General features: G+C 41.3%; 2 protein-coding genes and 1 pseudogene across 2 annotated transcripts in view; 2 read left to right on the top strand and 1 right to left on the bottom strand.

The window, feature by feature from the left end:
• Window positions 1–804, top strand: part of LOC105999795 (cathepsin L1-like) — an 8,584-nt gene extending 7,780 nt beyond the window's left edge. The window contains exon 7 of the mRNA XM_013034919.1: window positions 684–804. Coding sequence (XP_012890373.1) covers window positions 684–804 — 121 coding nt within the window. The remainder of the gene's footprint in view (window positions 1–683) is intronic.
• Window positions 805–2,737: 1,933 nt separating this feature from the next.
• Window positions 2,738–3,298, top strand: LOC105999806 (annotated as a pseudogene).
• Window positions 3,299–12,507: 9,209 nt separating this feature from the next.
• Fbp2 (fructose-1,6-bisphosphatase 2) overlaps window positions 12,508–25,280 on the bottom strand; it is a 28,828-nt gene continuing 16,055 nt past the window's right edge. Inside the window, exons 5-7 of the mRNA XM_013034931.1 lie at window positions 20,862–20,999; window positions 16,287–16,406; window positions 12,508–12,840 (exon numbers count right to left, since the gene is read on the bottom strand). Of these exons, the coding sequence (XP_012890385.1) occupies window positions 12,646–12,840; window positions 16,287–16,406; window positions 20,862–20,999 (453 nt within the window). The 3' untranslated portion in view covers window positions 12,508–12,645. The remainder of the gene's footprint in view (window positions 12,841–16,286; window positions 16,407–20,861; window positions 21,000–25,280) is intronic.

Consider the following 25,280-nt stretch of genomic DNA (forward strand, 5'->3'; position numbering starts at 1 on the left):
CACACACACACACACACACACACACACACACACACACACACACACACACACGAATTTAGCAATGCCATTTATTGGCCCCAATAGTTGTGTGCATGTGTGTGTGTGCATGCATGCATGCGTGTGCATGGGGGGGCGGGCTGTATGTGTGCTGGTACTCAGGATTGGATCCAGGGCCTCAGGGTTCCTGACCTTTGCTTAGCTTTTGCTGCTCAAATCTGGTACTCTAGCACTTATGCCACACTTCTACTTATATGGTTACTTGGAGAAAAGAATCTCCCGTTCTTCTTTTCCAGGCTGTCTTCAAACCATGATCCTCAGATCTTAAACTCCTGAGTAGCTAGGATTGCAGGCATAATCCACCTTTGCTCGATTAAATTTTTCTTCATTCTAAAATATCCCTGTCCACAAAGGTTTCTCTTTTCTTTTTTCTGAATGTGCAGTTTTGTATATAGTCATTGTTTAGGGATAGAGATAAAAGTAGCACGTAGGTTCCGATTCAATAAGTAGCCAATTTGAACAAGAACATGTCTATTCTGACTCTTTACAAACTATGGCCTCTTGCCCAGGGATCAACTAATCACTCTGGTATCTTATAAAGCTAACATATACTTTTACTGATAGTGATTAGATGGCTATGTGTGTTGTTCTTTCTTTCTAAAGTGGAAAACATGCTCTTCTTTCAGCTGGGGTGAAGAATGGGGCATGCATGGCTACATAAAGATAGCCCGAGACTGGAGCAACCATTGTGGGATTGCCTCTGCTGCCAGCTTCCCACTGTGTGAGCCCATGAACATTGATAAGTGATTGAGGGCATGTATCCAGTTGAGTTGTGTCTTCAGCCTGGCTATCCCCTAGCATGTGGGATCTACCTTTGAACCACTGAAGACCATCGGTGTGGTGATGAGAATCCAGTGACCGTGTTTCCTCCGGTAAAACATCACTATGACTTTCATTGCTGCTGTAAGCAGCCTTTCGTTATTATTATCTTCCCTGATGACTTTGGAGTTTTCACTTTTTGAAAGTATCTCTAAAGTTCTGCCTTTTTAAATAAAATGATTGCAAAGGTAGCAGAAGGACCTCTTTCTGATGTCAATGCAGACTTCTTTTGTAGTCTCACATGCAATTCAGTTTTAAAGACAGAGCCAAATGTCCCCCTAGTACAGTTTGATAAAGAGTGGATAACTTTTATGTTTTTGTACTGGTCCTGAGGCTTGACCTCAGGGCCTGGGCACTGTCCCTGAGCTATTTTACTCAAAGCTAGCACTCTACCATTTGAGCTACAGCTTTATTTCTGGCTTTTTTTTTTTTGACAGATAAGTGGACATGAGTCTCGTGGGCTTTCCTGCCCAGACTGGCTTTGAACCCTAATCCTCAGATCTCGACCTCCTGCGTAGCTAGAAATGACCAGTGCCTGGCAAGTAGATGAATTTCTGGCTCTTCCAGTTTTACAATATGAAGACCATAAATCAAATGCCCAGGCTGTGTTGAACCAATCTTTGGAGCAGAACATAGGAAATTGTTTTCATAAAGAAAAAAAAATCAGGGGGCTGGGAAGGTGGCTCAGTGGTAGAGCGCTTGCCTTGCATGCTTGAGACCCTGGGTTCGATTCCTCAGCACCACATAAGCAAAAAAGAAAAAAAGCCGAAAGTGGCACTGTGACTCAAGTGGTAGAGCGCTAGCCTTGAGCTGAATTGCTGAGGGACAGTGCCCAGGCCCAGAGTTCAGGCCCACAACAGGACCAAAAAAAAAAAAAATCACTTAATAGCAAAGCAAATGCGCACATCTATGTGACTTCAGTACTAGGAAAGGCCCTGAAAGAATTGGGTGGGTCCAGCCTAGCCAAGTTAGAAGACACACATCTCAGAGCCAGCTTCTTCAGCATCTTCCCCAAATGCTGGTAAAGACTCTGTCATTGGCTAGGTGGCTCACGCCTATAATCCTAGCTACTCAGGAGGCTGAGCTCTGAGGATTGTGGTTCAAAGCTAACCTGGGCAGGAAAGTCTGTGAGACTCTTACCTCCAATAAACCCCTCAGAAAACCAGAAGTGGCACTGTGGCTCAAGTGGCAGAGTGCTAACCTTGAACTGAAGAACAACGCCCAGGCCCAGAGTTCAAGCCCCTGACCGACAAAAAAAAAAAAAAAAGACTGTCATTGGCCAGCAGTCAAGAAAGCAGGATGCCCCTGGATTTCCAAGGCATGTATGTATTTGGTTCATAGGGGATAAACTTTCAGGCTAGGCTTCAACAGTGGTACTGTGGCTTCCAAAGATTTAAAGAGGGGTTAGGGGAAATCAGAAATGACAGTCAGATGCCACGTCTAGGCCAAAGTATCTAATTGTGTTTATTAGCTTTCCACAATAAGCAATGCGTATGAAAGAAAAGATTCATTTGAATCAGTTTCAGAAGTTTTAGTCCATGGTCAGTGGACTTCAGTATTTTGGGGCCTCAGGCAAGATCACCTTTCCTAGTGGAGATGAGGTGGTTGAACCAACTGTTCACCTTGGAGCAGCTGGGAAGAGACAGAAAAGAGGAAGCTGGTTTGTTTGGCAGAGGGGAGGGCCGTAAGCCGGGCCTGCAGTATGCCTCTTCAGAGCCAGGGTCGACGGCGGACACCAGGTGTGTTGCTTTCTTGGGCACCAGTCTTGCTCGGCCTATCCAGTACGACCGATTTCTCTCTGACTCGTGGGCGCTGCTCTGAGCAGCATCACACTCTTTACACCAAAAAGCTGGAGGGCACTATGGGAAAAAAGCAAAACAAGAAGAAAGTGGAGGAGGTCCTAGAAGAGGAGGAAGAGGAATATGTGGTGGAAAAAGTTCTTGACCGTCGAGTTATGTAAAGGGCACCGTAGAGTACCTTCTAAAGTGGAAGGGTTTCTCAGATGAGGATAATACATGGGAGCCAGAAGAGAACCTGGATTGTCCCGACCTCATTGCTGAGTTTCTACAGTCACAGAAAACAGCACGTGAGACAGACAAATCAGAGGGAGGCAAGCGTAAAGCTGATTCTGATTCTGAGGATAAGGGAGAGGAAAGCAAACCTAAGAAGAAAGAAAGAAAAGTCAGAAAAGCCTCAAGGCTTTGCCCGGGGTTTGGAGCTGGAGCAGATTATTGGAGCTACAGACTCCAGCGGAGAGCTCATGTTCCTGATGAAATGGAAAGACTCTGATGAGGCTGATCTAGTCCTTGCCAAGGAAGCTAATGTCCAGTGCCCACAGGTTGTCATATCCTTCTATGGGGAAAGGTTGAAGTGGCATTCCTACCCCTCAGAGGATGACGACAAAAAAGACAACAAGAATTAACTCTCCAGAGTAGCAGCCCCTGTCATCTCTGACTGTGGGCTTGAAATGGGGAGGAAGGAGTTCTCCTTGTCTTGACACCATAAGGTGGTTTGAGAAGATGTCCTTTGAAGAGCCAGTATTGTTTCTATGCCCTGCAGCAGTGCAAGTGCTTTAAAGCCGTTCCACACTATATAGTTTGCACACCCATCCCAGTGGAGGGGGAAGGGTTAAGTGTTTCAAGGCAACCCACTCTGCATTTTGCTGAGAACGGCAAAGGGCCTTCTAGGAAGGACAGAACTTGCAGAAGTGGGTGTGTGGGAGAGCAAAAAGATCCTGTTGATCTTCGAAGAGCATCTCCACAACCCACAGCCTTCTTCCCAATAGCGTTAACTGCATTTTTACAGCGTAGCATGTGTGCTGTTTTGGCTATTACTGGTGTATTATTTGGGATTGGGAGGGGTGGGCTGGGAGGAAGGGAGGTGAAGATAGGATCATTTTGATTTAAATTTGGGGCTTGATTGGGGAACCAGTGAAACAATGGAAAGAAGAACACCTAATGATTTAGTTCCATGTTCAGAATATTTTACCTTTTCAGGGGGCTGGGAAGGTGGCTCAGTGGTAGAGTGCTTGCCTTGCATGCCAGAGGCCCTGGGTTCAATTCCTCAGCAACACATAAGCAAAAAGAAAAAAGCCGGAAGTGGTGCTGTGGCTCAAGTGGTAGAGCCCTAGCCTTGAGCTGAAGAGCTGAGGGACAGCACCCAGGCCCAGAGTTCAGGCCCCATGACCGGACCCCCCCAAAAAAAGAATATTTTACCTTTTCAAAAAGAATAACATAAGCACCATAAGTAGGGACTGTGTAGAGACTGCTGAAAAGCTGTAAATGAGATGTTCCCTGACTCAGCTTCATGCTGCCTATGAGGCTAAGCCAGTTCCTAAATTACATTCGGGAGAAGGCAACAAATTGAGGAGGGGAATCCTTTATTGGAGAGTATACATAGGCAGACCATTCTGTCTTCTTTGAGGTGCTAAATCTTGAAATTAGAAAAGGATCCCTCTTCTTCTTCTTTTTTCTTCTTCCAATTATGTTTTCAATTTGACCACTTAAGCCACTGGCTTGAATTGTTCGGGGAGGGCTGAGGGAGTGTAGGAGATAGAAGAGCCTCATGCTCTTACAGTAAAGCCTTGTGATCTGTTTTTTTGATCTTTGAACTCTGAGACCATTAGTGTCAAGTTCAGTCCCAGCACAAATTTCATTGAGTCACTCCAAGGGTTAATTATTCTAAAAGCTCTGATCTCAGGAGATTAACCTTTCATACTAAGGCAATGCTTTCCTCAAAAGGTATAAAAATAAAAAAGAACAAAACAATCGTAAGATTTAACAGTTACCCAAAAGTATCCCTTTGTCTTTTTTTTTGTTTTTTGTTTTTTTCCCCTGAGACAAGGTCTTGATATATAGCTTAGGCTGGCCTTGAACTCTCAATCCTCCTGCCTCAGCCTTCCAAATGCTGGGATTATAGGCATATTCCACCATGTCCGGCTAAAATTGCTCTATGGATTCTTGACATTAAGACCTACATCCAGGGCTGGGAAGGTGGCTCAGTGGTAGAGTGCTTGCCTTGCATGCCTGAGGCCCTGGGTTCGATTCCTCAGTACCACATAAGCAAAAAGCTGGAAGTGGCACTGTGGCTCAAGTGGCAGAGCGCTAGCCTTGAGCTGAAGAGCTGAGGGACAGCAGCAAGGCTGAGTTCAGGCCCCACGACTGGACACACACACACACACACACACACACACACACACACACACACACAAAGACCTACATCTACATTGTAAAATCTTTTTTGGCATGTGTTAGACATCTGTGAAATTTTTAAGTACACTTCATACCATACTGTCAGTTTTTGTCTTAATAAAACTATCAATTTATTTTTTAAAAAAAGAAAGAAAAGAGGAAGCTGGGTATACTATATTGCCTCAATACCGCCTTCTCACATGTATGCCCAGTGATTTAACTCAAAAGATTTAGATGGGGCTAGGAAGGTGGCTTAGTGGTAGCACACTTGCCTTGCATGCATGAGGCCCTGGGTTCGATTCTTCAGCACCACAGAAGCAAAAAGAAAAAAGCCGGAAGTGGCACTGTGGCTCAAGTGGTAGAGCGCTAGCCTTGAGCTGAAGAGCTGAGGGTCAGTGCCCAGGCCCAGAGTTCAGGCCCCACAATCAGACTCAAAAAAAAAATTAGAGCCAATTACTAGAGCATGTCTCCAATTGCTAGTGGAAACTTCCCAGAGACATTACAGTTAAGGATGGACAGGGTCCTAAAGGATTTCTCTTCTTCTTTTCTCATATTCTCAGATCTCAGCCTCCTGAGTAGCTAGGATTACAGGTGTGAGCCATCAACACTCAACTCCTGGTGGATTTCTGAGCCTTGTCTTTGGGTTCTCAAGGAATGAGGACAAGCTCCTGAATTTGAAGCTGGACTACAGGAGTGATGCTATGACATTGGGAAAGATAGTTAAGAGAAACATAAATAAAGATTCTACAGGCTAAAGAAGTACATAACTCCATCATCCAAGCATTTTGAAAAACCATGTTTCACCAGGCCAGGTAGTTCACACCTGTAATCCTAGATGGACAGGAGACAGAAGTTAGCTGTGTGAGATGCACCAGGCGAAAAGTGAGACCATATATGAACAATAAGGACACTGGCTGTGTGGTGCAAGTAGAGTACCTTCTTACCAAGAGTAAGAAGTATACTTAACAGCTCAAGGCTCTGATTTTAACACCAGTAACACCTAAATAAAATAAAATCAAACAAAGGCCAGTAGAGCAAAAAGGTATGGGGGACATTGCTCAAGAGGAAGGGTACTTCCATAGGAAGCATAACACCCTGAATTCAAAACCCCTGTATCACCAAAAGAAAGTCATGTTGCCACTCAATGAGATTTAACACAAAACTTAGTGAACCAATTCCATAATCCTTGATGAGGACATGAGATGGGTAGTTGGGATCTCAGCACTCAATGCTTCCAGCAGTTTCTGTCCACACCCATCTAAACTGAATCATATGCTATGCATCATTCTCCATATAATAGGTGTTTAAATTTCAAACTCCTTGGGCATGAATGGCAAACATTGCATCTTGAATGAAATTTTATAGTCTTTGTAATAATACTAGCTGGTGTGAGGTCCGGTTTGGTGGTTTTGTGATTCTACTGCAGGTAGAAACATTAGACCTTAACTGACACCTACCTTAATCCTGTCCTCAGCAGTAGGGCAGACACAGGTCTCACCTGGCTGAATGGGTGTTACTGGGAGAGAGGTAGCCAAGAGGACTTCCAGGAGGAAGGGAAGCATCTACAAGAACAGCCAATTCATGAAAAAAGAAGCGAGGATCTTAGCAGAAATCAGAGGTCAGCACCCTGATACAGGGATGTCATTGGAGACCTTGTGGAAATGTTTGAATCAAGGTGTTGAGCGATGAGGTAAGTTCTTAGGTCTTGAGAAAACTGAGGGAGAGTACAGTCATGATTGTTCTGACATCTCATACTGTCAAAGTCTCTGGAAACCCAGAAGCTTGAAGAAAAGATTTTTTTCCCTTATGTTTTTCTAACATCCTTATAGATTTTTATATCTTTAATTCTATAGTCTGTTTGAAATACTTTTTTGGGAGGGTCTATCTATTTTTTCCCCCAAAGGACTAGCTGAAATCTTAACACTAGTCATTCTTTTCCTATGAATTAGAAACAAAATAATTTCTTAATTCTTAAAGACTCTGTTAAGGAAAGGTCAAAAGTTTAAGAATCACATGGTTATCTCAATAGATGCAGAAAAAGTATTTGACAAGATCCAACACCCCTTTATAATGAAGGCTCTGAAAAAAACTAGGAATCCATGGAACATTCCTCAATACAATAAAGGCTATATATGTCAAACCTTCAGCCAGCATTATACTTAATGGAGAAAAGTTAAAGCCTTTTCCTCTAAATTCAGGAAAGAGACAAGGATGTCCACTCTCTCCACTTCTCTTCAATCTAGTATTAGAATGCCTAGCTACAGCAATATGACAAGATGCAGACATAATGGGGATCCAACTAAGGAAGGATGAAGTAAAACTCTCCCTCTTTTTAGATGACATGATCTTGTATTTAACGAACCCCATGGACTCCACTCCCAAGATATTTGAGGTTATTGGAAACTTTGGCAAAGTAGCAGGGTACAAAATTAACCCTTTACTGTAATGCCAGTAATGAGAAGAGTACAGCCGAAATTAGGAAAGCAAGCCTTTTTGTATTAGCCCCACAAAAAATAAAATACTTAGGAGTTAACAAAAGAGGTGAAGGACCTCTATGACGAAAACTTTAAAAACCTGTAAAAGGAGAACGAAGCAAGTTGGAAAACCTCCCATGTTCCTGGATTGGGAGGATCAACATCATGAAAATGGCAATACTGCCAAAGGCTATCTACAAATTCAGTGTGATACCTATCAATATTCCAACTTCATTCTTCGAGGAAAGAAGAGGCAATCCAAAAATTCATATGGAACAATAAAAGACCCCTAATAGCAAAAATAATCCTTAGTAGAAAGAACAGTGCTGGAGAAATATCAAACTTCAAACTCTACTACAAAGCCATAGAAATCAAAACAGGTTGGTATGGCACAGGAACAGACCTGAGGACCAATAGGATAGGACTGAAGACCCAGAAATGAGCCCACAGACCTATAGCCACCTAATCTTTAACAAGGGAGCTAAAGAAATAGAATGGAAGAAAGACAGCAATGGTGCTGGCAAATTTGGTTAATCACTTTTAGAAAGTTAAAGCTAGATCCTTACATATCATCTTGTACCAGAATTAACTCCAAATGGATCAAAGACCTTGGAGTCAAAGCAGACACTCTAAAAACACTATAGGATGGAATAAGAGAAACCCTAGGTCTCCTTGGCACAGGCCAAAATTTTCTTAAAAGAGACACAGAAACACAACAAATCAAAGAAAGGTTGGACAAATGGGACTGCATGAAATTGCAGAGTTTCTGCATGGCAAAGGACTTAGCTAGCAAGATCAATAGAAAGCCCACATATTGGGAGAAGATCTTCATTAGCCATATAATGGACAAGGGTCTCATATCTAAAATATACCTGGAACTCAAAAAATTAAATCCCCCAACAACAAATTCTCAAAGAAACAACTGCCTAATAAATAAGTGGGCTAAAGACTTAAAGAGAAACTTCTCTGAAGAGGCAAGAAGGATGGCCAATAGACACATGAAGAAACACTCAACTTCCCTAGCCATAAAAGAAATGCAAATCAAAACAACATTGAGATACCACCTCACTCCAGAAGCAAGCACTCTAATAACAACAGATGCTGGAGGGGATGTGACAGAAGGGAACCTTACTGCATTGTTGGTGGGAGTGTAAACTTGTTCAACCATTTTGGAAAGCAGTATGGAGGTTCCTCAAAAGACTCCACATAGAGCTCCCCTATGACCCAGCAATCCCACTTTTGGGCATTCACCCAAATGATCACAAACAAGACCATACGAAAGCTATCAGCACAACTATGTTTATTGCAGTATTATTTGCCAGAGCTAAGATATGGAACCAACCCAGATGCCCCTAAGCAGACGAATGGAATTCTATGCCTCTGTCAGAAAAAATGGCATTGCCTCTTTTGTTAGGAAATGGAAAGTCTTGGGAAAAATTGTATTAAGTGAAGTAAGCCAGGCCCAAAGAAACATAGGTCCCATGGTTTCCCTTGTTTGCAGTGACTGGTACATGTCTAGGAGAAGCAGAGTCAGTCAAAAGCTATGTACATACGACCATATGAGATGTTAAGCAAAATGTACCCCCAAGACAGGGACACAAGAGGTTTTCGTTTGTTTTTCTTTCTTGCTAGTGTTTCTAGTATACTTACAATATACTATATGATTCTTTTGTTTCTATTGTAAGTTCTTCCATGGTATAACCCCTGTTTTCACTGGATTTGATGCTGGTTCTCTGCACCTTGTATATATATTTTTGTAATTTGGGGAGGGGAAGGGGTATTGCAGAACGCTTAAATGAGGATGCAGGCTGACCCATTGTGACTACGAGATGTACAGGACACTATATTGAAAACAAACTTTACAATGCTGAGGGCGGGCAGAAGAGTTGGGGAGGTAGGGAAGGGAGTGATAGTAAAGGGAAAATAAAGGAGGAGGTAACAATGCTCACTATGAAATGTACTCATTACCTTACTCATGTAACTGTAACCCCTCTGTACAACATTTTTTACAATGAATAAAAAAGAAAAAAAAAAGAAAAGGTCAAAAGCTATGTACATATGACCATATGAGATGATATTAAGTGAAATGAATCCCAAGATAGGGACACAAGAGTTTTTTACTTTCTTTGTATTGTTTTTAATATATTTATAATGTACTATGTGATTCTTTTGTTTCTTTAGTATGTTCTTCCCCCACAGTATAATCTCTGTTTTCACTGTATTTGATTCTGGTGCCCTGTATCTTGTATATACATTCATCTAATTTGGGGAGGGGAAGGGAAATAACAAAATGTTTAAATAAGGATACAGGTTTGTAACAATGAGATGTACAAGACACTATGTTGAAAATGAACTTTACAACTTGGGTGGGGCTTAGGGGGTGGGAGGAGTTCAGGAAGTAGGGAGAGAAGGGATGGTGGGGGAAAAACAAAGGAGGAAGTAACAATGTTCATTAGGAAATGTACTCATTACCTTACTCATGTAACTGTAACCCCTCTGTACAGTATTTTTACAATTAAAAAACATATTTTAAAAGAAGAAATAAAAAAACGACTCTTAAAATGGCCCTGTGACTCTTCTGATCACTACTGAAGTCCATCTCCCCAAAATACAATTATAGACCACCTCCTCCATGAATGTCCTCATGTTCCCCAAGTAGAAAGCCAAACATGTTCAGGGCACTGCAATTCTTCAATACAAAGAGATCATTGGGTTCCTCCTGAAAAGACATAACCATTTAACACAGGCAGCTATTCAGCAGGAGTAAGAAACCAAGAAGAAAGATTTCTCAGAGTCCTCAGGTCTTTCAGGACTGTCCATGAAAGCACAAATTTTCATCAATGTTCTCACATTTGTGTGTGTGTGTGTGTGTGTGCGCGCGCACGCGCGTGCATGAGTGCCAGTCCTGGGGCTTGAACTCAGGGTCTTGGTACTGTCCCTGAGCTAGCACTCTACCACTTTGAGCCGCAGCTCCACTTCCAGTTTCTGAGTGCTTAATTGGAGATAAGAGTCTACAGGGACTTTTCTGCTCTGGCCAGCTTCAAACATTATCCTCAAATCTCAGATCTCAGATCTCAGCCTCCCTGGTAGCTAGGATTACAGGCGTAAGCCACCAGCACCTTACATGTTCTCACATTTTTTAATGAGCCTGTAAGAATGAAATGGAAAGTTCATTCTCTCATCTTGAATTTGATGTGTAGAGTCCTGAATCTTAGCTTTAAGAACATATAAGAATTGCATTTATTACATTCAGCAAAACAGTATATACCATGATTGCATGTGCCTGTTTCAACTTTACTTCCAGTAAGTCTCCTTGTGCTGCAAACTCACCAAATCCAGATATTTAAAAGGTATTTTATTTTTTTGGGGGGGGGTCCAGTCGTGAGCCTGAACTCTGGGCCTGGGTGCTGTCCCTCAGCTCTTCAGCTCAAGGCTAGCACGCTACCACTTGAGCCACAGTGCCACTTCCTGCTTTTTTTTCTTTTTGCTTATGTGGTGCTGAGGAATCGAACTCAAGGCCTCATGCATGCAAAGCAAGCGCTCTATCACTGAGCCACCTTCCCAGCCCCTTAAAAGGTATTTTAAAATGAACATTTTTAGTGTGAATATTTATAAGTCTAATAAAGGATTAAGATTAAACTATTAAGATAATAGCCAGGTGCTAACTATTGTAATCTTAGCTACTCAATTATTATTTCTTAATAATTCAATATCAGTATTTTTCTTCAAGGTCCATTTACACATAGATTAATTCTTGCTAAAACAAGAATTGTTTAAGATATCTTGACATAATTTGGGCAAGTGTAGAGTCATTTAACCAGTGCCTCAAAAGAGATTAAAGTAGTCCCCCCCCCAAATAAATTGCAAGAGTTAAAATATATAAACATTAATTTTTAAATATTTACTCCATTTAATGTCTGGCTTTGCCAACAAGTGATCACATTTTCTATTCAAACAAAATTAATTTGGTCACTCAAATTAATCTAAACAACAACAAAAAGACTCTGGCAGGTACTAGCAGCTCATGCCTATAATCCTAGCTATTCAGGAGGCTGAGATCTGAAGAACATTGCTCAAAGCCAGCCCAGGAAGGAAAATTCATGGGACTCTTACCTCAAGCTAGCCATCAAATGCCAGAAGTAGGGAGGTGGCTCAAGTAGTGGAGGGCTAGAAAAGCTAAAACATAGCACCCAGACCCTGACCTCAAGTCTGGGTATCCACTTACATACAGGAAAAAAAAGAGAAAGAAAAAGAAAGAAAGAAAGGAAGAAAGGAAGAAAGAAAGGAAGGAAGGAAGGAAAGAAGGAAGGAAGGAAGGAAGGAAAGAAAGAAAGTAAAAGAGAGAGAGGGAGAGAAGGAGGGAGGGAGGGAGGGAGGACAGAGGGGGAGGGAAGAAAGAGGGGGGAGGAAGGGAGGGAAGGGAAGGAAGGGCTTTATGAATTTTGTGTGTGTGTGTGTATCTCGGGGCTTGAACTCTGGGCTTAGGCACTATCCCTCAGCTTTTCAGCTCAAGGTGAGCACTCTACTGCTTGAGCCACAGCACCACTTCTGGTTTTCTAGTGGTTTATTGGAGATAAGAGTCTCACGGACTTTCCTGCCCTGGCTGGCTTTGAACCTTGATCCTCAGAATCCAGCCTCCTGAGTGTGAGCATGAGCAGCTGACACCCAGCCTTTATGAAATTTCTAACTCAAGACTTACCCAAAATAAGACCAAAAACTCTTCTGAAGAAATGAAGTCACTTATACATACACACACACAAAGAAGGAAAATAACCTCTACAGAATAAGAAATTAGATTCAAATATCAAGCCAATCGGGACAAATTCTAAAAGATCTATGTGCTTTTAGTCCTCAAGTGGTAGCTCTTGATATGTCTTGGTGGACTCAGAATTACTATTTTGCATATTTGCCACTCTTCCTAACAGAAGACAAGTCAAAGTTGTTATTTTCACATGTGAGCTTTTATTTTCAGCCCTTTCCATCTGTCCTTAGCAGTTGTTACTGTTCTCTCCTGAATTTGATTTGCCTTCTGTTTCCTCATCTTCACCATCTATCTCCATGTCTCTTTCACTTGGACAAAGAGAAAAGGCTTATGGTCAAACCGCCTACTTGCCAGTCTGGTTTTTCTGGACACAGGTGAGATATTCTTGTACATCATCTGGGGACCCCAGAATGAGGGGCACCCGTTGGTGAATACTCTCAGGCTTTACATCCAACACGGGCTGGGTACCTGTGGTTGCCACACCTCCTGCCTGCTCAATGATATAGGCCACAGGATTGCACTCATAGAGGAGCCGGAGCTGTGGAGAAACAGCCAGGTGACAAAGTTTTGAAAGTAGTCAAACACCCCAAGGTATACAACTAAAGCTTAAGGACAAATCTCTGCATTTCCTGAGTCTGAGTAGCTGCCTGAGCTTTCAGCTCTACAGGAGGCTGGATGCTTCACTGCTACTCATCAAATACCTTCAGAGGCATCTTTGGTCAGGTGGATAAGAGATAATCTGTTTTTGTAACCTTTGGGCTTGATTTTAGGATATTAGACTTAGATATGTATTTCTTGTTGCTTCAGCAATGAGAGTAACTTGTTGTTTCTAGTCAGATTACTTTCCTTCCTTCCTTCCTTCCTTCCTTCCTTCCTTCCTTCCTTCCTTCCTTCCTTTCTTCTTTCCTTCCTTCTTTCCTTTCTTCTTTTTTTTTCCTAAACCCAGACTCTAACTCAATATCTGGCACTTTCATTCATCGGCTGCTGCTCTACCATCTAAGCCATGCCTGCAATCCCCATGAAAGACTATACGTAAGGCCTTATTGCTAGTAAAATGTCAATCTTGGGTGATCTGGAAGGTCACCTTGAGAGTGCTAGATAATCACAGTGATGATGTGATCTCAAGTATAACTTAGCCAAAGAGTTTGGTGGTATTTAAATAGTCTTTACTTTTGGCCCCCAAACTAAGATAAATCTCATTTGGTTGTACCCCCCCCCAAGAACATCCCCTTTTATAACAGTTAACACTAGTCTGTATAACATCTGCCTTTCTCCCTATACTGCCTTCCCTTGAGAACAAGGAGTTTGTCTGCCATGGATAGTTGTTACAGTATCTCCAAACCTAGAGTGTCTTATAAAATAAAGTGTCTGAAGAGGACATTAGATTCTTGAACAGGAGTTCTCAGCTGAGGTCTCAGAAACAAGAGTTTAAGAAGCCTGCATCTCATTTGCCACACTCTACATAAGGATCCAGGGCTGAACCTGTTCAGAGGAAGTGTCCTATAACATATCTGGAGGCTATATGAGAACTTGCAGCTCCCTGCCTTGTGTCTAAAAGCACTTGTTGAGCTGAACTGAATGAGGTCAAACAGAATGACATCCTTTGGGGTCCAAATCTGTAACTACACTGTGACATCCCCACCCCAGCCACTGGACACTCACCCACCCATCACATTAGATTCAGAGTGACATTCTTGCTGTACCCCAACTCAATGTCATAATCTCTTCTCCATTTTTCTTACCATTGAGGCAAAATGTGGTTTCCAAAATCAGCTCATTTCCTATAATTAGCTTATAGGAAGACTTTAACACAGCCTGTTCATTTTCATTCTATTTGGGGGGAGATCAAACCCAGGGATGAGCCCTACATCATTCTTTTCTTCAAGTCCATGTTGAGGATATGTCTAAAGCACTTTGGAAAATAATCACATCCTGCTGATATTATAATTATGATTTATTTCAAGGAGAGGAACAAAATGTCCTTGGTCCATGTAGATCCACACATTCCATAAATAGTAGGTTAAGACACCAGGGGTCATTTCCTATTCTTTCAGCCTAACCCTATAAAATGCCTTTACCCTAGACTGCCAACCTTCAGAGTAGTGGGCTCCTGGCAAGATGTAGAAAAGCCCCAGTGCATGTGGGCACACTTGTTTAGGCAAAGATTATTCCTGGTCACCCAGAGCAACATCAGTGAATGCTACATGGTTCTGGACAGTCTGATTGGAGAGACCTTTATGTTAGTAGCATTTCCCTCCCTGTTACCTTTTCCCTTCAGACTTCAGGGCAGGAGAAAATTGTCTACTGATTCAGATGATTAAAAAAGAAAGCTCCATATGGTCTCATAATGAACTTGTTTTGGAACCAAAATAACATTTTTCAATGATCTCAAATGTTCCACTTGGTCTCATAGTAAAAGGACTTCATGGCTGATAGATCATATGATTTACTCTATTTTTTCTGGCAGTTAAAATTTCCCACAGCTATACAGTTATAAGTTTATATGGGAGAGGATAATGTGTACACACACACACACACACACACACACACACAGAGATGTTCCAGACCAAAAGAGCTGAAATCTAGGGATCAAGAATGTTCAATACGGATAATGATTATTATTCAATCAATACAGAACTATATATGGAATTATGGAATTTCTTATAGAACATGCTTGTGTAATTTTATGTGGATACTTTCTAACTCGTTATTAATCATTTTAATGATCAGTAATATTTTTATTAATTATTTAATTATGGTAATAATTATTAGTGGTTATAATAATCATTGTTTTTATCTTCTACCTGTTGGAACTGATTGTATAGTAAGAATATTTCTTTTTTTTTTTTTGGTCGGTCGTGGGGCTTGAACTTTGGGCTTGGGCGCTGTCCTTGTGCTCTTCAGCTCAAGGTGAGTGCTCTATCACTTGAGCCACAGCGCCACTTCCAGTGAGAATATTTCTATTTACAAACTTTCAATCTTTTACTTTTAACTGACCTTACTTAATACTCTACTGTACTTTTCTTTCCTTAGTATCTCTTATGCAGACTTCTCTGGGATTCTCAGTTCAGTAAGCTAATTAATATACATGAGGTAAATGCTCTTGCAAAAAGAAATGCCTTATATATCAACCTTGATATTACAATCTTTTCTCCAGTCTCCAGTGCTCTGCCAGATTTCTTACTTTGGCTTTGAATCTGCCACCATTCTGATATCTGGAAATGCTATGACCAACTTAAATCATACACACACACACACACACACACACACACACACACATCCCGCCTGTTGTTGGTGTAACTATGGAAAATTCAAGCCTTCATTTGATTTGACTACACATCTATGTGAGTAAAATTCAAATACATCTGCATGATGTATTTAGATCACAACCAGATGGATTTGGATCACAAGATTCCCACTGGGTATTTTAGTTTTGCATCATATGCAAATAGATATACCAGAAGCTTTCCTTTCAGAACTAGTGAAGGAGTTCTGTGGGAGAATGTTTATTCTAGAGCTTAGGCTCTCTCTAGAGGAGTTTTGACACCTCTGAAGCCTTCAAACAGTTCATGTAAAGCGCATATTCATGCGCATGCTCTCTGGGAAGTGGGTTGATATATTTTTACTAGGTTATTCAAGCAGGCAATGATCTCAAATCAATTGATGGTGCTGCTAAATGTTAGACACAGCCTGTGGAAGGCAGGAATGAGTACAAGTTACTCATAGTGAATGACAAGGATGAGACTAAAGTGAGAGAAAGCCAGTAAGAGTCACCAGTCACAAGCATGGCTGATACACTTCTCCTTCGCCAAACTTCCCCTCTCCCCCACAACCTCAAAACATACTAATGGGAAAAAGACTTTGTTTCTCTTCCCCTGAGCATTCACAAACACACGTCAAGGATAATAGCCAAATAACGGATATGGAGAAGAACTCCTGCTGGATCACTGACCAGAAACCATCTAGTAGACACAGGAAAATTACCTTTCCCTTAGGACTCTTCTGGTTGGCTGGGTACATGAAGATCCCTCCATAGACCAGGGTGCGGTGCACATCAGCCACCATAGAGCCCACATACCTGGCCCCATAAGGGGCACTACCATCCTAGAGGGGGGAAAAGCAAAGAGTCAATGGTACCATTTCTGGGTTCACAAAGCCCAGTTTGTGGGCCTCTGAATACTTGGACATCTAGCCTCTATCCATGAGCTTCTAAAAACATTATATAATTGAGAATTTCATTCATTGAGGTGATTGAACTTGTTAAATGTAGTAATACTTAAAGACAGAGATAGTATTTTGCATCAATCTTAACAGCAGTTAGTGAAGAAGAGAAAAGAGGGGAGGGAAGGAAATAAGATTGGTTGAGAGAGAAGGAAAGAGGGGGAGGAGGAAGGAAAAAGTGAAAGGAGAAAGGGGCAGAGAGGAAAGGAAGAAGAAAGAAAAGAGAGAACGGAAAGAAGAGAAGAGAAAAGGGGGTTAGAGGTATGGCTCAGGTGGTAAAGTACCAGCCAATGTGAGAAAGCATCAGATACAAAGTTTGAGTCCTGGGTCTCAGACAAAAAGAGAAAGAGAAAAGGGGGGTGGATAAAAGAAGAGAAAGATAGGAAAAAGAAGGCTAGAATGAAGGGACATGGAGAAGAGGAAAGGGGAGCAGAGCAGTATAGTCAGCCCTCTACAACGACAAGGTTCCATATCAAAAGATCCAATAACTGTAGATCAAAACATTTAAAAAATTACACCTACACAGAATGCATTCAGACATTTTTCTTGCCAATACTGTCTAAACAATATAGTATTACATATAGTGTATGTGCATATTATATCCACAGGATTCTTGTTGTATCAGGAAATATAAGTAATCTAAAGATTACTTAAAGAATGTGGAAGAGATCTGGGAATGTCACTTAGTAGTAGTAGAGTGCTTGCCTAACATGCATGAAGCCCTAGGTTCTGTTCCTCAGTACCACATAAACAGAAAAAGTTAGAAGTGGTGCTGTGGCTCAAAGTAGTAGAGTGCTAACCTTGAGCAAAAAGAAGCTCAGGGATAGTACCCAGGCCCTTAGTTCAAACTCCAGGACTGGCAAAAGGAAAACAAAAAGAATGTGGAAGAATGGCCCAGTACCAGTGGCTCATGCTACTCAGTGGGCTGAGGTCTGAGGATCACAATTCAAAGCCAGCCAGGGCAGGAAAATCCAATTTGTCCGCAGAAAGCCAAGCACTAGCCTTGAGTAGAAAAAAGTTAAGGGACAGATCTCAGACCCTGAGTTCAAGCCTCAGTATAATTGCTCCCCTCTCCACCCCCACATACACACATAAGAATGTAGGAGGATGTGGGTTGTTAGTATTAAGTCATTTTAATGAGGAGTTGAGCAACAGAAGATTCTGGTGTTCAAGGTATGACTACATATTCAACCAGAGTGTTCTGGCAGCTCTTATTTGGCTCATTGATTCATGGTGCTCCAAGTTTTCTAAGAATCAGTATTCTTGAGACATCAATGACAACTTTTACACTTCCTGCAAGCAATCTTCATCCACCAGGGGAAAAAAAACTAGACACTGTGAAAGAATTCAAAGAAGTATGACAATATTTTTTTAAACCTCTGCTTCGCTAGTCACATGTAATCAAATGAATATTTGTTCAAAGAGAAATAAATCAATGGTCATGATTTTTCTCCAAGAACTGCAAAAGCAGGCAAAAGCCCAGTCAGTGACTCACCTATAACTCCCTTGTCTAACCCAATAATTCTCTCACAGTGTAAAAAAGGCAACCAATTTCACAGGACCTTCCAATATTTCACATTCTCACAGAGCCTAGAACTAGCTCAGCATCTAATACATGAGTGCTGACAAACTAAGACAAATTTCCAAATAAGAACTTTGGCAAAAGAGGCTTTATGGGCTTTGAAGACTTGCACACAAGTCTGACTTGCTCAGCTACAGAAACTATGAAACAATAGCTGTTATTTTAAGCCTCCAAATTTGGGGTACTCTTTTATGCATCAATAGCTCATATACTTGAACAGTTCTGCTAGCAATATTTTCTAAATATAAGCAAAAATTTTATCAGAAACATAATATTTAAAATACAACTGAGTATCAGTGGTTCACGCCTGTAATCCTAGCTACCCAGGAGGCTGAGATGTGAGGGTTGTGGTTCAAAGCCAACCTGGCCAGGAAACTCCATGAGACTCTTATCTCCAATAAACCATGCAGAAAACCAGAAGTGGCACTGTGGCTCAAGTGGTAGTGTGCTCACCTTGAGCTGAAGAGCTGAAGGATAGTGCCCAAGCCCGGAGTTCAAGCCCCATAACCAACAACAACAACAAAAATACAGTCACTGGCAATACTAACATTATAAACTTCAAATTTTAGAACTTTCACCTGCATTCACCCTCCAGCAATGAACAAAGACTTTGAACCAAACATTGCTTCACTGTATTTCTTTTGCTTGTCTTCTAGCTGATCTGATTAATCCCTCAGGGACTTCTTTGGGTCTAGTTCCTCTGAGACAATGTTTATTTCTGAATTCCTGTAGTCTTCATCCTGCTATCCAGCTTTCTGATATGGTCACTCATTGATAGCAAACACAAACACACACCATGTGTTGAGTCAGCTTCTCCACTTGCTAGCGCCAGGATCCTACACAAATTGCTCAACTCTGCTTCTTGGATTTAGTAGTAAGATGAGAGTACTAATATCTCACAGAACTTCCAAGAGAACTAAATGAGCTACTCTAGTTAGCACAGGATCTGATGCAAACTAAAGACAAGGATGGATGGCAGACATCCTTTGTTACATCAACCTGTAATTAGACAAAATGCTTTGGAGGAGGAAGGTGTCTTCCTAGTCCTCCTGTCCACTTCCATTGTCATCCCAAATGAAGTCTTGAGAAGCCATTTGTGTGGTGTGGGGCTCTAGCCTGGAGATATAGTTAACTGACAAAGGAAGGTCTCCAACCACTAGGGGCAACAATTGAATTTAAGAAAAATACTCCTGAAAATACTGTTTTTTGGTCAGAAACAACTGGAACAGAGGAGACTGACAGTAGGCCACTTATGTGGCTCTGGGCCCTCCAAATGAAAGAAAAAGAAGGGACATTTGAAAGCAGGCAGAGGAACAAAGGAAGTGGCAATAAAGACAGTATAATGAGTAGTGTGGGGTTCCTGTCCTAAAGTTCTTATAATACTCAAAAGGGAGTTTTAAACTCTCTTTTTGTTTAGATGAGTTTGCATTGGCCTTTGTGAGTATAATAAAAGATTCCTCAGAGTAAAATAGAAAGTTCTTTTTTAAAAATCTCCTCTTTCAAAAACAAAGGAGGAGGTAACAATGCTAGATAGGAAATGTACTCATTACCTTACTCATGTAACTGTAACCCCTCTCTACACTATTTTTACAATAATAAATTTATTTAAAAAAAATCTCCTCTCTCCCCCAGTCAGAAGAATCCTCTTCCTTCTATCTATAGATAAAACATCAGGTGATCCCTCTCCTCTGTAAAAGAAAAACACCTGCAGTTTTATAAAAATTAAAATGTCCCAGGCACTGGTAGCTCATGCCTGAAATCCTAGCTAATCAAGAATCTGAAATCTGAGGATTATGGTTCAAAGCCAGCATGGGCAAAAAAGTCCCTGAGATTATTATATCTTCTTTACCACCAAAAAGCCAGAAGTGGAGCTGTGGCTCAAGTGATAGAGTGCCAGTCTTGAGCAAAAATGCTAAAGAACAACACTTAGGCCCTAAGATCAAGCCCCAGTATTGCCACACAAAAAATATTTTAAATGTTGCTATAAAACAAGGTTAATCATGAGGAAACACCAGACAAACCTAGACTAAGACATACTGGAGGATTCCATGGGAGAATGATTCTAGACCATCAAGGTTACACGAAGAAAAAAGAAGAAGAAGAAATTATCACAGAGACTGGGGAAATCTGCCCATGAGACTCCATGTGGTATACTACAGGTATAATAACCTGAGTGGCTTTCTCTCAAGAAGCCCACACTTACACTAAGGGTGAAATTTCATTGTGTGATAAGACTTCCTCCTGATTTCTTACTTTTATCTTATCTCTGAGTTCTTTTCCTCGTGGTGGCAAACCTAGAAACACTGTGTATATGTCTCAATCTGGTCTATCTTAAAGATCTCCTCAGCCTTCACCACTGCCAACTATTGTGCAAGTCCCACTTGTGCAGAATACCGGTTACAAGATGAAAGCCACATGTTCTGTTTGACTAAAATGAACCTATGCTTGATTTAAGGAATGCACTTTCATTTCACTTTATTTTTTTTACTGTCTTCATTCTAAATGTGTAGATTAATTTTAAGAACTGGTGAAATGCCCAGGAAACTAGCTGTCAAAGGGAATTTCAAGACTGTGGGTAGAAATCATTAACACATCATAAAATACACACAAATGTCACTTATTACTACCAGGCTCATAGTAACTAGAACCGTAAATAACAGAACTAACCTTTCCCACAAGAACGCAAAGCTTCTACCAAATAGGAGTCTACAGAGATACCATTCTCCCTGCTTCTGGTCTAGGATTTCTTCACTTACCTCAGGGAATTTCTTCTTCTGCACATATTCAGTGGTGGCAGCATCAAAATACTTGGCATAGCCCTCATTGAGGCTGTAAATCTTTCCTTTTTTCTTAATCTTAACATCTTTTTCCACCAGCACAAATTCACCAAGAGCCTAAAAGAGATGATGAGAGATTTCAGGAAAGAGAGGTTCCAGGAAACAAAAGCCAACAGCACAACCCAAAATAGTCAAAGGGTGATGGGAGACGAATCCAGGGCTTTCCAGTGGTCACCCTGGAGCTTGCCCTGTCATAGAAAAGAATTGCTATAATATCAAGTCTTCATACTAAGTCAAGTGTACTAGAATAGAAGTAAAATAATTCAAGGAGGAAAGACCATAGTCCCTTTTTTACCCTCCCAATGTCAACTCATACAAAAAAAAAAGGATGGGGTGTACCTCAAGTGATAATGTGCCAGCCAGCCTAACAAATGCAAAGCCCTGAGTTCAAACTTTAGTACTACCAAAGTGAGTACAAAGAGATTGCATACATACATGCATGCATACATACATACATGAGATACATAGTTGTATTGATGTGTAAAATAATCTAGCAAATTTTTATTCCCAGTTGAATGTTTTCAGGAAGATTTGTACCTTCAATAATGACAGAAAGAGTGCTAGAAAATGTCAGATTGCTGACAGTAATAGCTTAAAGGAAAAGCATGCCAGAGGAGGATGCCAGCAAAAATATAGACAGACAGTGGCTAGTGAACATCAGAATTACTGAGCAAAGAAAGAATTTGGCAAAATAAAAGAAAGAACTTGGCTAAATCAAATGGAAACTGAAACCACCCCATGGGCAGGTGAAAGGGACCCAGGTGACCATTATAGTGCTGATGATTCCTTTTGTTTTATTCTTTCTCCCTCCAATCATGTTTCTGGCAATAGCTAGACACACCAGCTATAGAGTGAATAAAACATCTATGTGGAGATAATCCAGCAAAAAGGCAGAAACAACAGACTGGTGTCTGTATCCCTCATGATGCACCTATGCTCGACCAAAGTTTAGACCTGAGTGCCTTGCCCCATGTGAAGAACCCGGCTAGATGGGCAGCTAAAAGTTCCATGTACCAGCTGGGAATGGTGGCTCATGCCTGTAATCCTAGCTACTCAGGAGGCTGAGATCTGAGGATCTCGGTTCAAAGCCAGCCCGGGCAGGAAAGTCCGTGAGACTCTTATCTCCAATAAACCACTAGAAAACTGGAAGTGGCGCTGTGGCTCAAGCAGTAGAGCACTTGCCTTCAGCTGAAGAGTACAGGGACAGCGCCCAGTCCCAGAGTTCAAGCCCCACAATCTACCAAAAAAAAAAAAAAGAAAGAAAAGAGAAAAAGAAATACAGTGGAAAGCTTCTCTAGGAGGGCAGATAAAGTGAAAGACAGCATTTCAGGGTTTGAGGACAAAATAGAGATGGTAGAAAATATATATGAAAAGAAAAAAAATTTTCAAAGAAGCAAAAAGAACTTGAAAGGAGACCAAACTTAGGAATCATAGTACACAAACAGAAGAGAAGAGGTGCTAGCTAAAGACATACGCAACATAGCAACATATTCAATGACATAATAGAAAAAAAAAGCCAAAACTTCCCACATCTTGAAAAAGAGAAGCCTATCTGGATAAGGAGACTTTGAAAATACATTGTAGTAGACAAAAAAAAGAACTACTTCATGGCATATTGTAGATAAAGCACTGAGTACATAGAACAAGGAAAGAATATTGAAATCTGCAGGAGATTTGGCTTTTCTCTCTGTTCCTTGCAGTACTATGCAAAATAGCCAAGCTATGGAAGTAAACTGACACAGAAAAGGATCTTGGTCTAATGGATTTATATGCAGAAAGTTTATATCTGAAAAGTTACTGGGTTCCATACTGTAGTGTGTGTGTGTGTGTGTGTGTGTGTGTGTGTGTGTGTGTGTGCATGAAGCCCAGATGCCTTACAACTAATGAATGGACAAGAAAATGTGCCATATGTACACAACTGAGAATTATTAATCCATAAAGAAGAATGAAATATAATTTACAGGAAAATGGATGAATCAGAACATCATCATATAAAGTAAGCCAGGTTCAGAAAGACAAAGTTGACATATGTTCTATCATATATGAATACTAGATCTAAACAACAAACACGTATATAGAACACATACAGAATTATATATAATGTGACCCACTACATGTAGTTATCAATTTAAAGGCTGATATCTAAGTCACTAGGACAAAAATTAAGGCCTGGAAACTGGACCTCTTTTGAGACCTATTGAAGACTTTGGGAATGTGTAAACTCTTGAGACAGTACCTACAAGCTGGCAGCTAGACTGGAAGTTGCTCAAGGAACTTGTTTCAAACATGATCAATGTAGTTTTCCAAGAACATAGAGACAAAGCCACATTGATCATGTTTGAAACAAGACAGTGACAAGGTCTCCCAACAAATTCAAGAAGTCTCCAACAGTTCCTCTCTCCAGTCTAACAGGAGTGATGAGTATCTGTGTTCACTGTACCCTTCCTGCCTCCCATAGAAAACTCATTGACACCTGCTCCTAAACTTCATCTGAACAAACCCTCTCTTCTTCATATCCCTTTAGATTTATCAAAGTCCATGACAGTAATAAGCATATCCAACTCCCTCTCAAGGTGGTGTTCCACATTCCTTTTCAGTGTGGTCCCTTACCTAGAAAACCAGTTCTTCTTTTGTGGTGCCAGCCCTGGGGTTTGCACTCAGGGTCTAGGTACTATCCCTGAGCTGCTTTTGCTCAAAACTAGTCCTCTACCACTTGAACCCCAGCTCCACTTCCAGGTTTGTTTTTTTTGGGGGGGTGGGAATGGGTAGCTTATTGGCAGTACAAGTCTAATGGACTTTCTTGCCCAGGGTGGTGATCCTTAGATCCTCAGATCTCAGCCTCTTGAGTAGCTTTGCAGACATGAGCCACTGGCACCCAGCTACTTCTTTCTGTGAAACTTTTTTTTTTTTTTTGGTCAGCCGTGGGGCTTGAACTCTGGGCCTGGGCGCTGTCCCTCAGCTCTTCAGCTCAAGGCGAGCGCTCTACCACTTGAGCTACAGCGCCACTACCCAGCTACTTCTTTCTATATTCCCAATAGTCTTTGGTTTCTGAACTTTCATCAGCCACTCTGGGCATTTGTTGTGTTGAAGTGGGCTGGCTGTGAGTTCTGCTTCTTAAAAACATCCTTTTAAAATTAGTCTCATGAAGGTTGTATGTTAGTGTAAATGGGTGAAGAAAGAGGTTATAAAATCCCCAAAACAAAATAGAGTTAGGGCTGGATGCCAGTGGTCTATAATCCTAGCTACTTAAGAACCTGAGTCCTGAAGATTGCAATTCGAAACCAGGCTGGGCAGGAAAGTCGATGAGATTCTTACTCCAATTAACCACCAAAAAGGTGGAAGTAGAGCTGTGGCTCAAGTGGGAGAGCATTACCCATGAGCAAAAACTGCTTGGAGACAGCACCTAAGCCCCAGGATTGGTGCACATGCACATGCGAGCACACACACACACACACACACACACACACTCACACACACACACACACACACTATAATATAGAACCCAGTAACTTTTCACCAATCCAGAGATGGCAGTTCTTCCTTTTTTTAAAAAAAATGTTGTTTTATTGTGAAAATACTGTATGGAGGGGTTACAGTTACATGAGCAAGGTAATGAGTACATTTCTTATCAAGCATTGTTGCCTCCTCCTTTGTTTTCCTTATTATCCCTTCCCTCCCATCTCCACAACTACACTCCCCCCCAGCCTAAATTCATTTTTCCACATAGCATCTTGTACATTTCATTGTAGCAATGGGTCAACCTGTATCCCTATTTAAACAATTTGTTTTTCTCATTCCCCTCCCCAAATTATACCAACATCAAATACAGTGAAAACAGGGGTTATACTGTGGGGGAGGACAGTTCTTCCTTTTCTAATGCTGAATATTTTGTCACTGTGGACAATGGAGAATTAGACAGAACCTCAGAGGACAGTTTTCTTTCAGATATCCTTCCATCTAAGATGTCTTCCAGAACCTTACTGCCCACAAGGGCAGCCATCAGTCACATGAGGCTTCTTTATTACATTTTTTTGGGGGGGGTTCGGTCGTGGGGCCTAAACTCTGGGCCTGGGCGTTGTCCCTCAGCTCTTCAGCTCAAGGCTAGTGCTCTACCACTTGAGCCACAGCGCCACTTCCAGCTTTTATTTCTTTTTGCTTATGTGGTGCTGAGGAATCGAACCCAGAGCCTCAGGCATGCAAGGCAAGCACTTTACCTCTCAGCCACCTTCCCAGCCCCTCAGACTTCTTTTTTAATTCTATTAATTTTTTTGTATTTATGTGGTCCTGAGGAATCAAACTCAGGGCCTCATGTATGCTAGGAAAGCATTCTACCTCTAA

The sequence above is a fragment of the Dipodomys ordii genome, unplaced genomic scaffold (genome assembly GCF_000151885.1).
Source record: "Dipodomys ordii isolate 6190 unplaced genomic scaffold, Dord_2.0 Scaffold201, whole genome shotgun sequence".
Classification (NCBI taxonomy): domain Eukaryota; kingdom Metazoa; phylum Chordata; class Mammalia; order Rodentia; family Heteromyidae; genus Dipodomys; species Dipodomys ordii.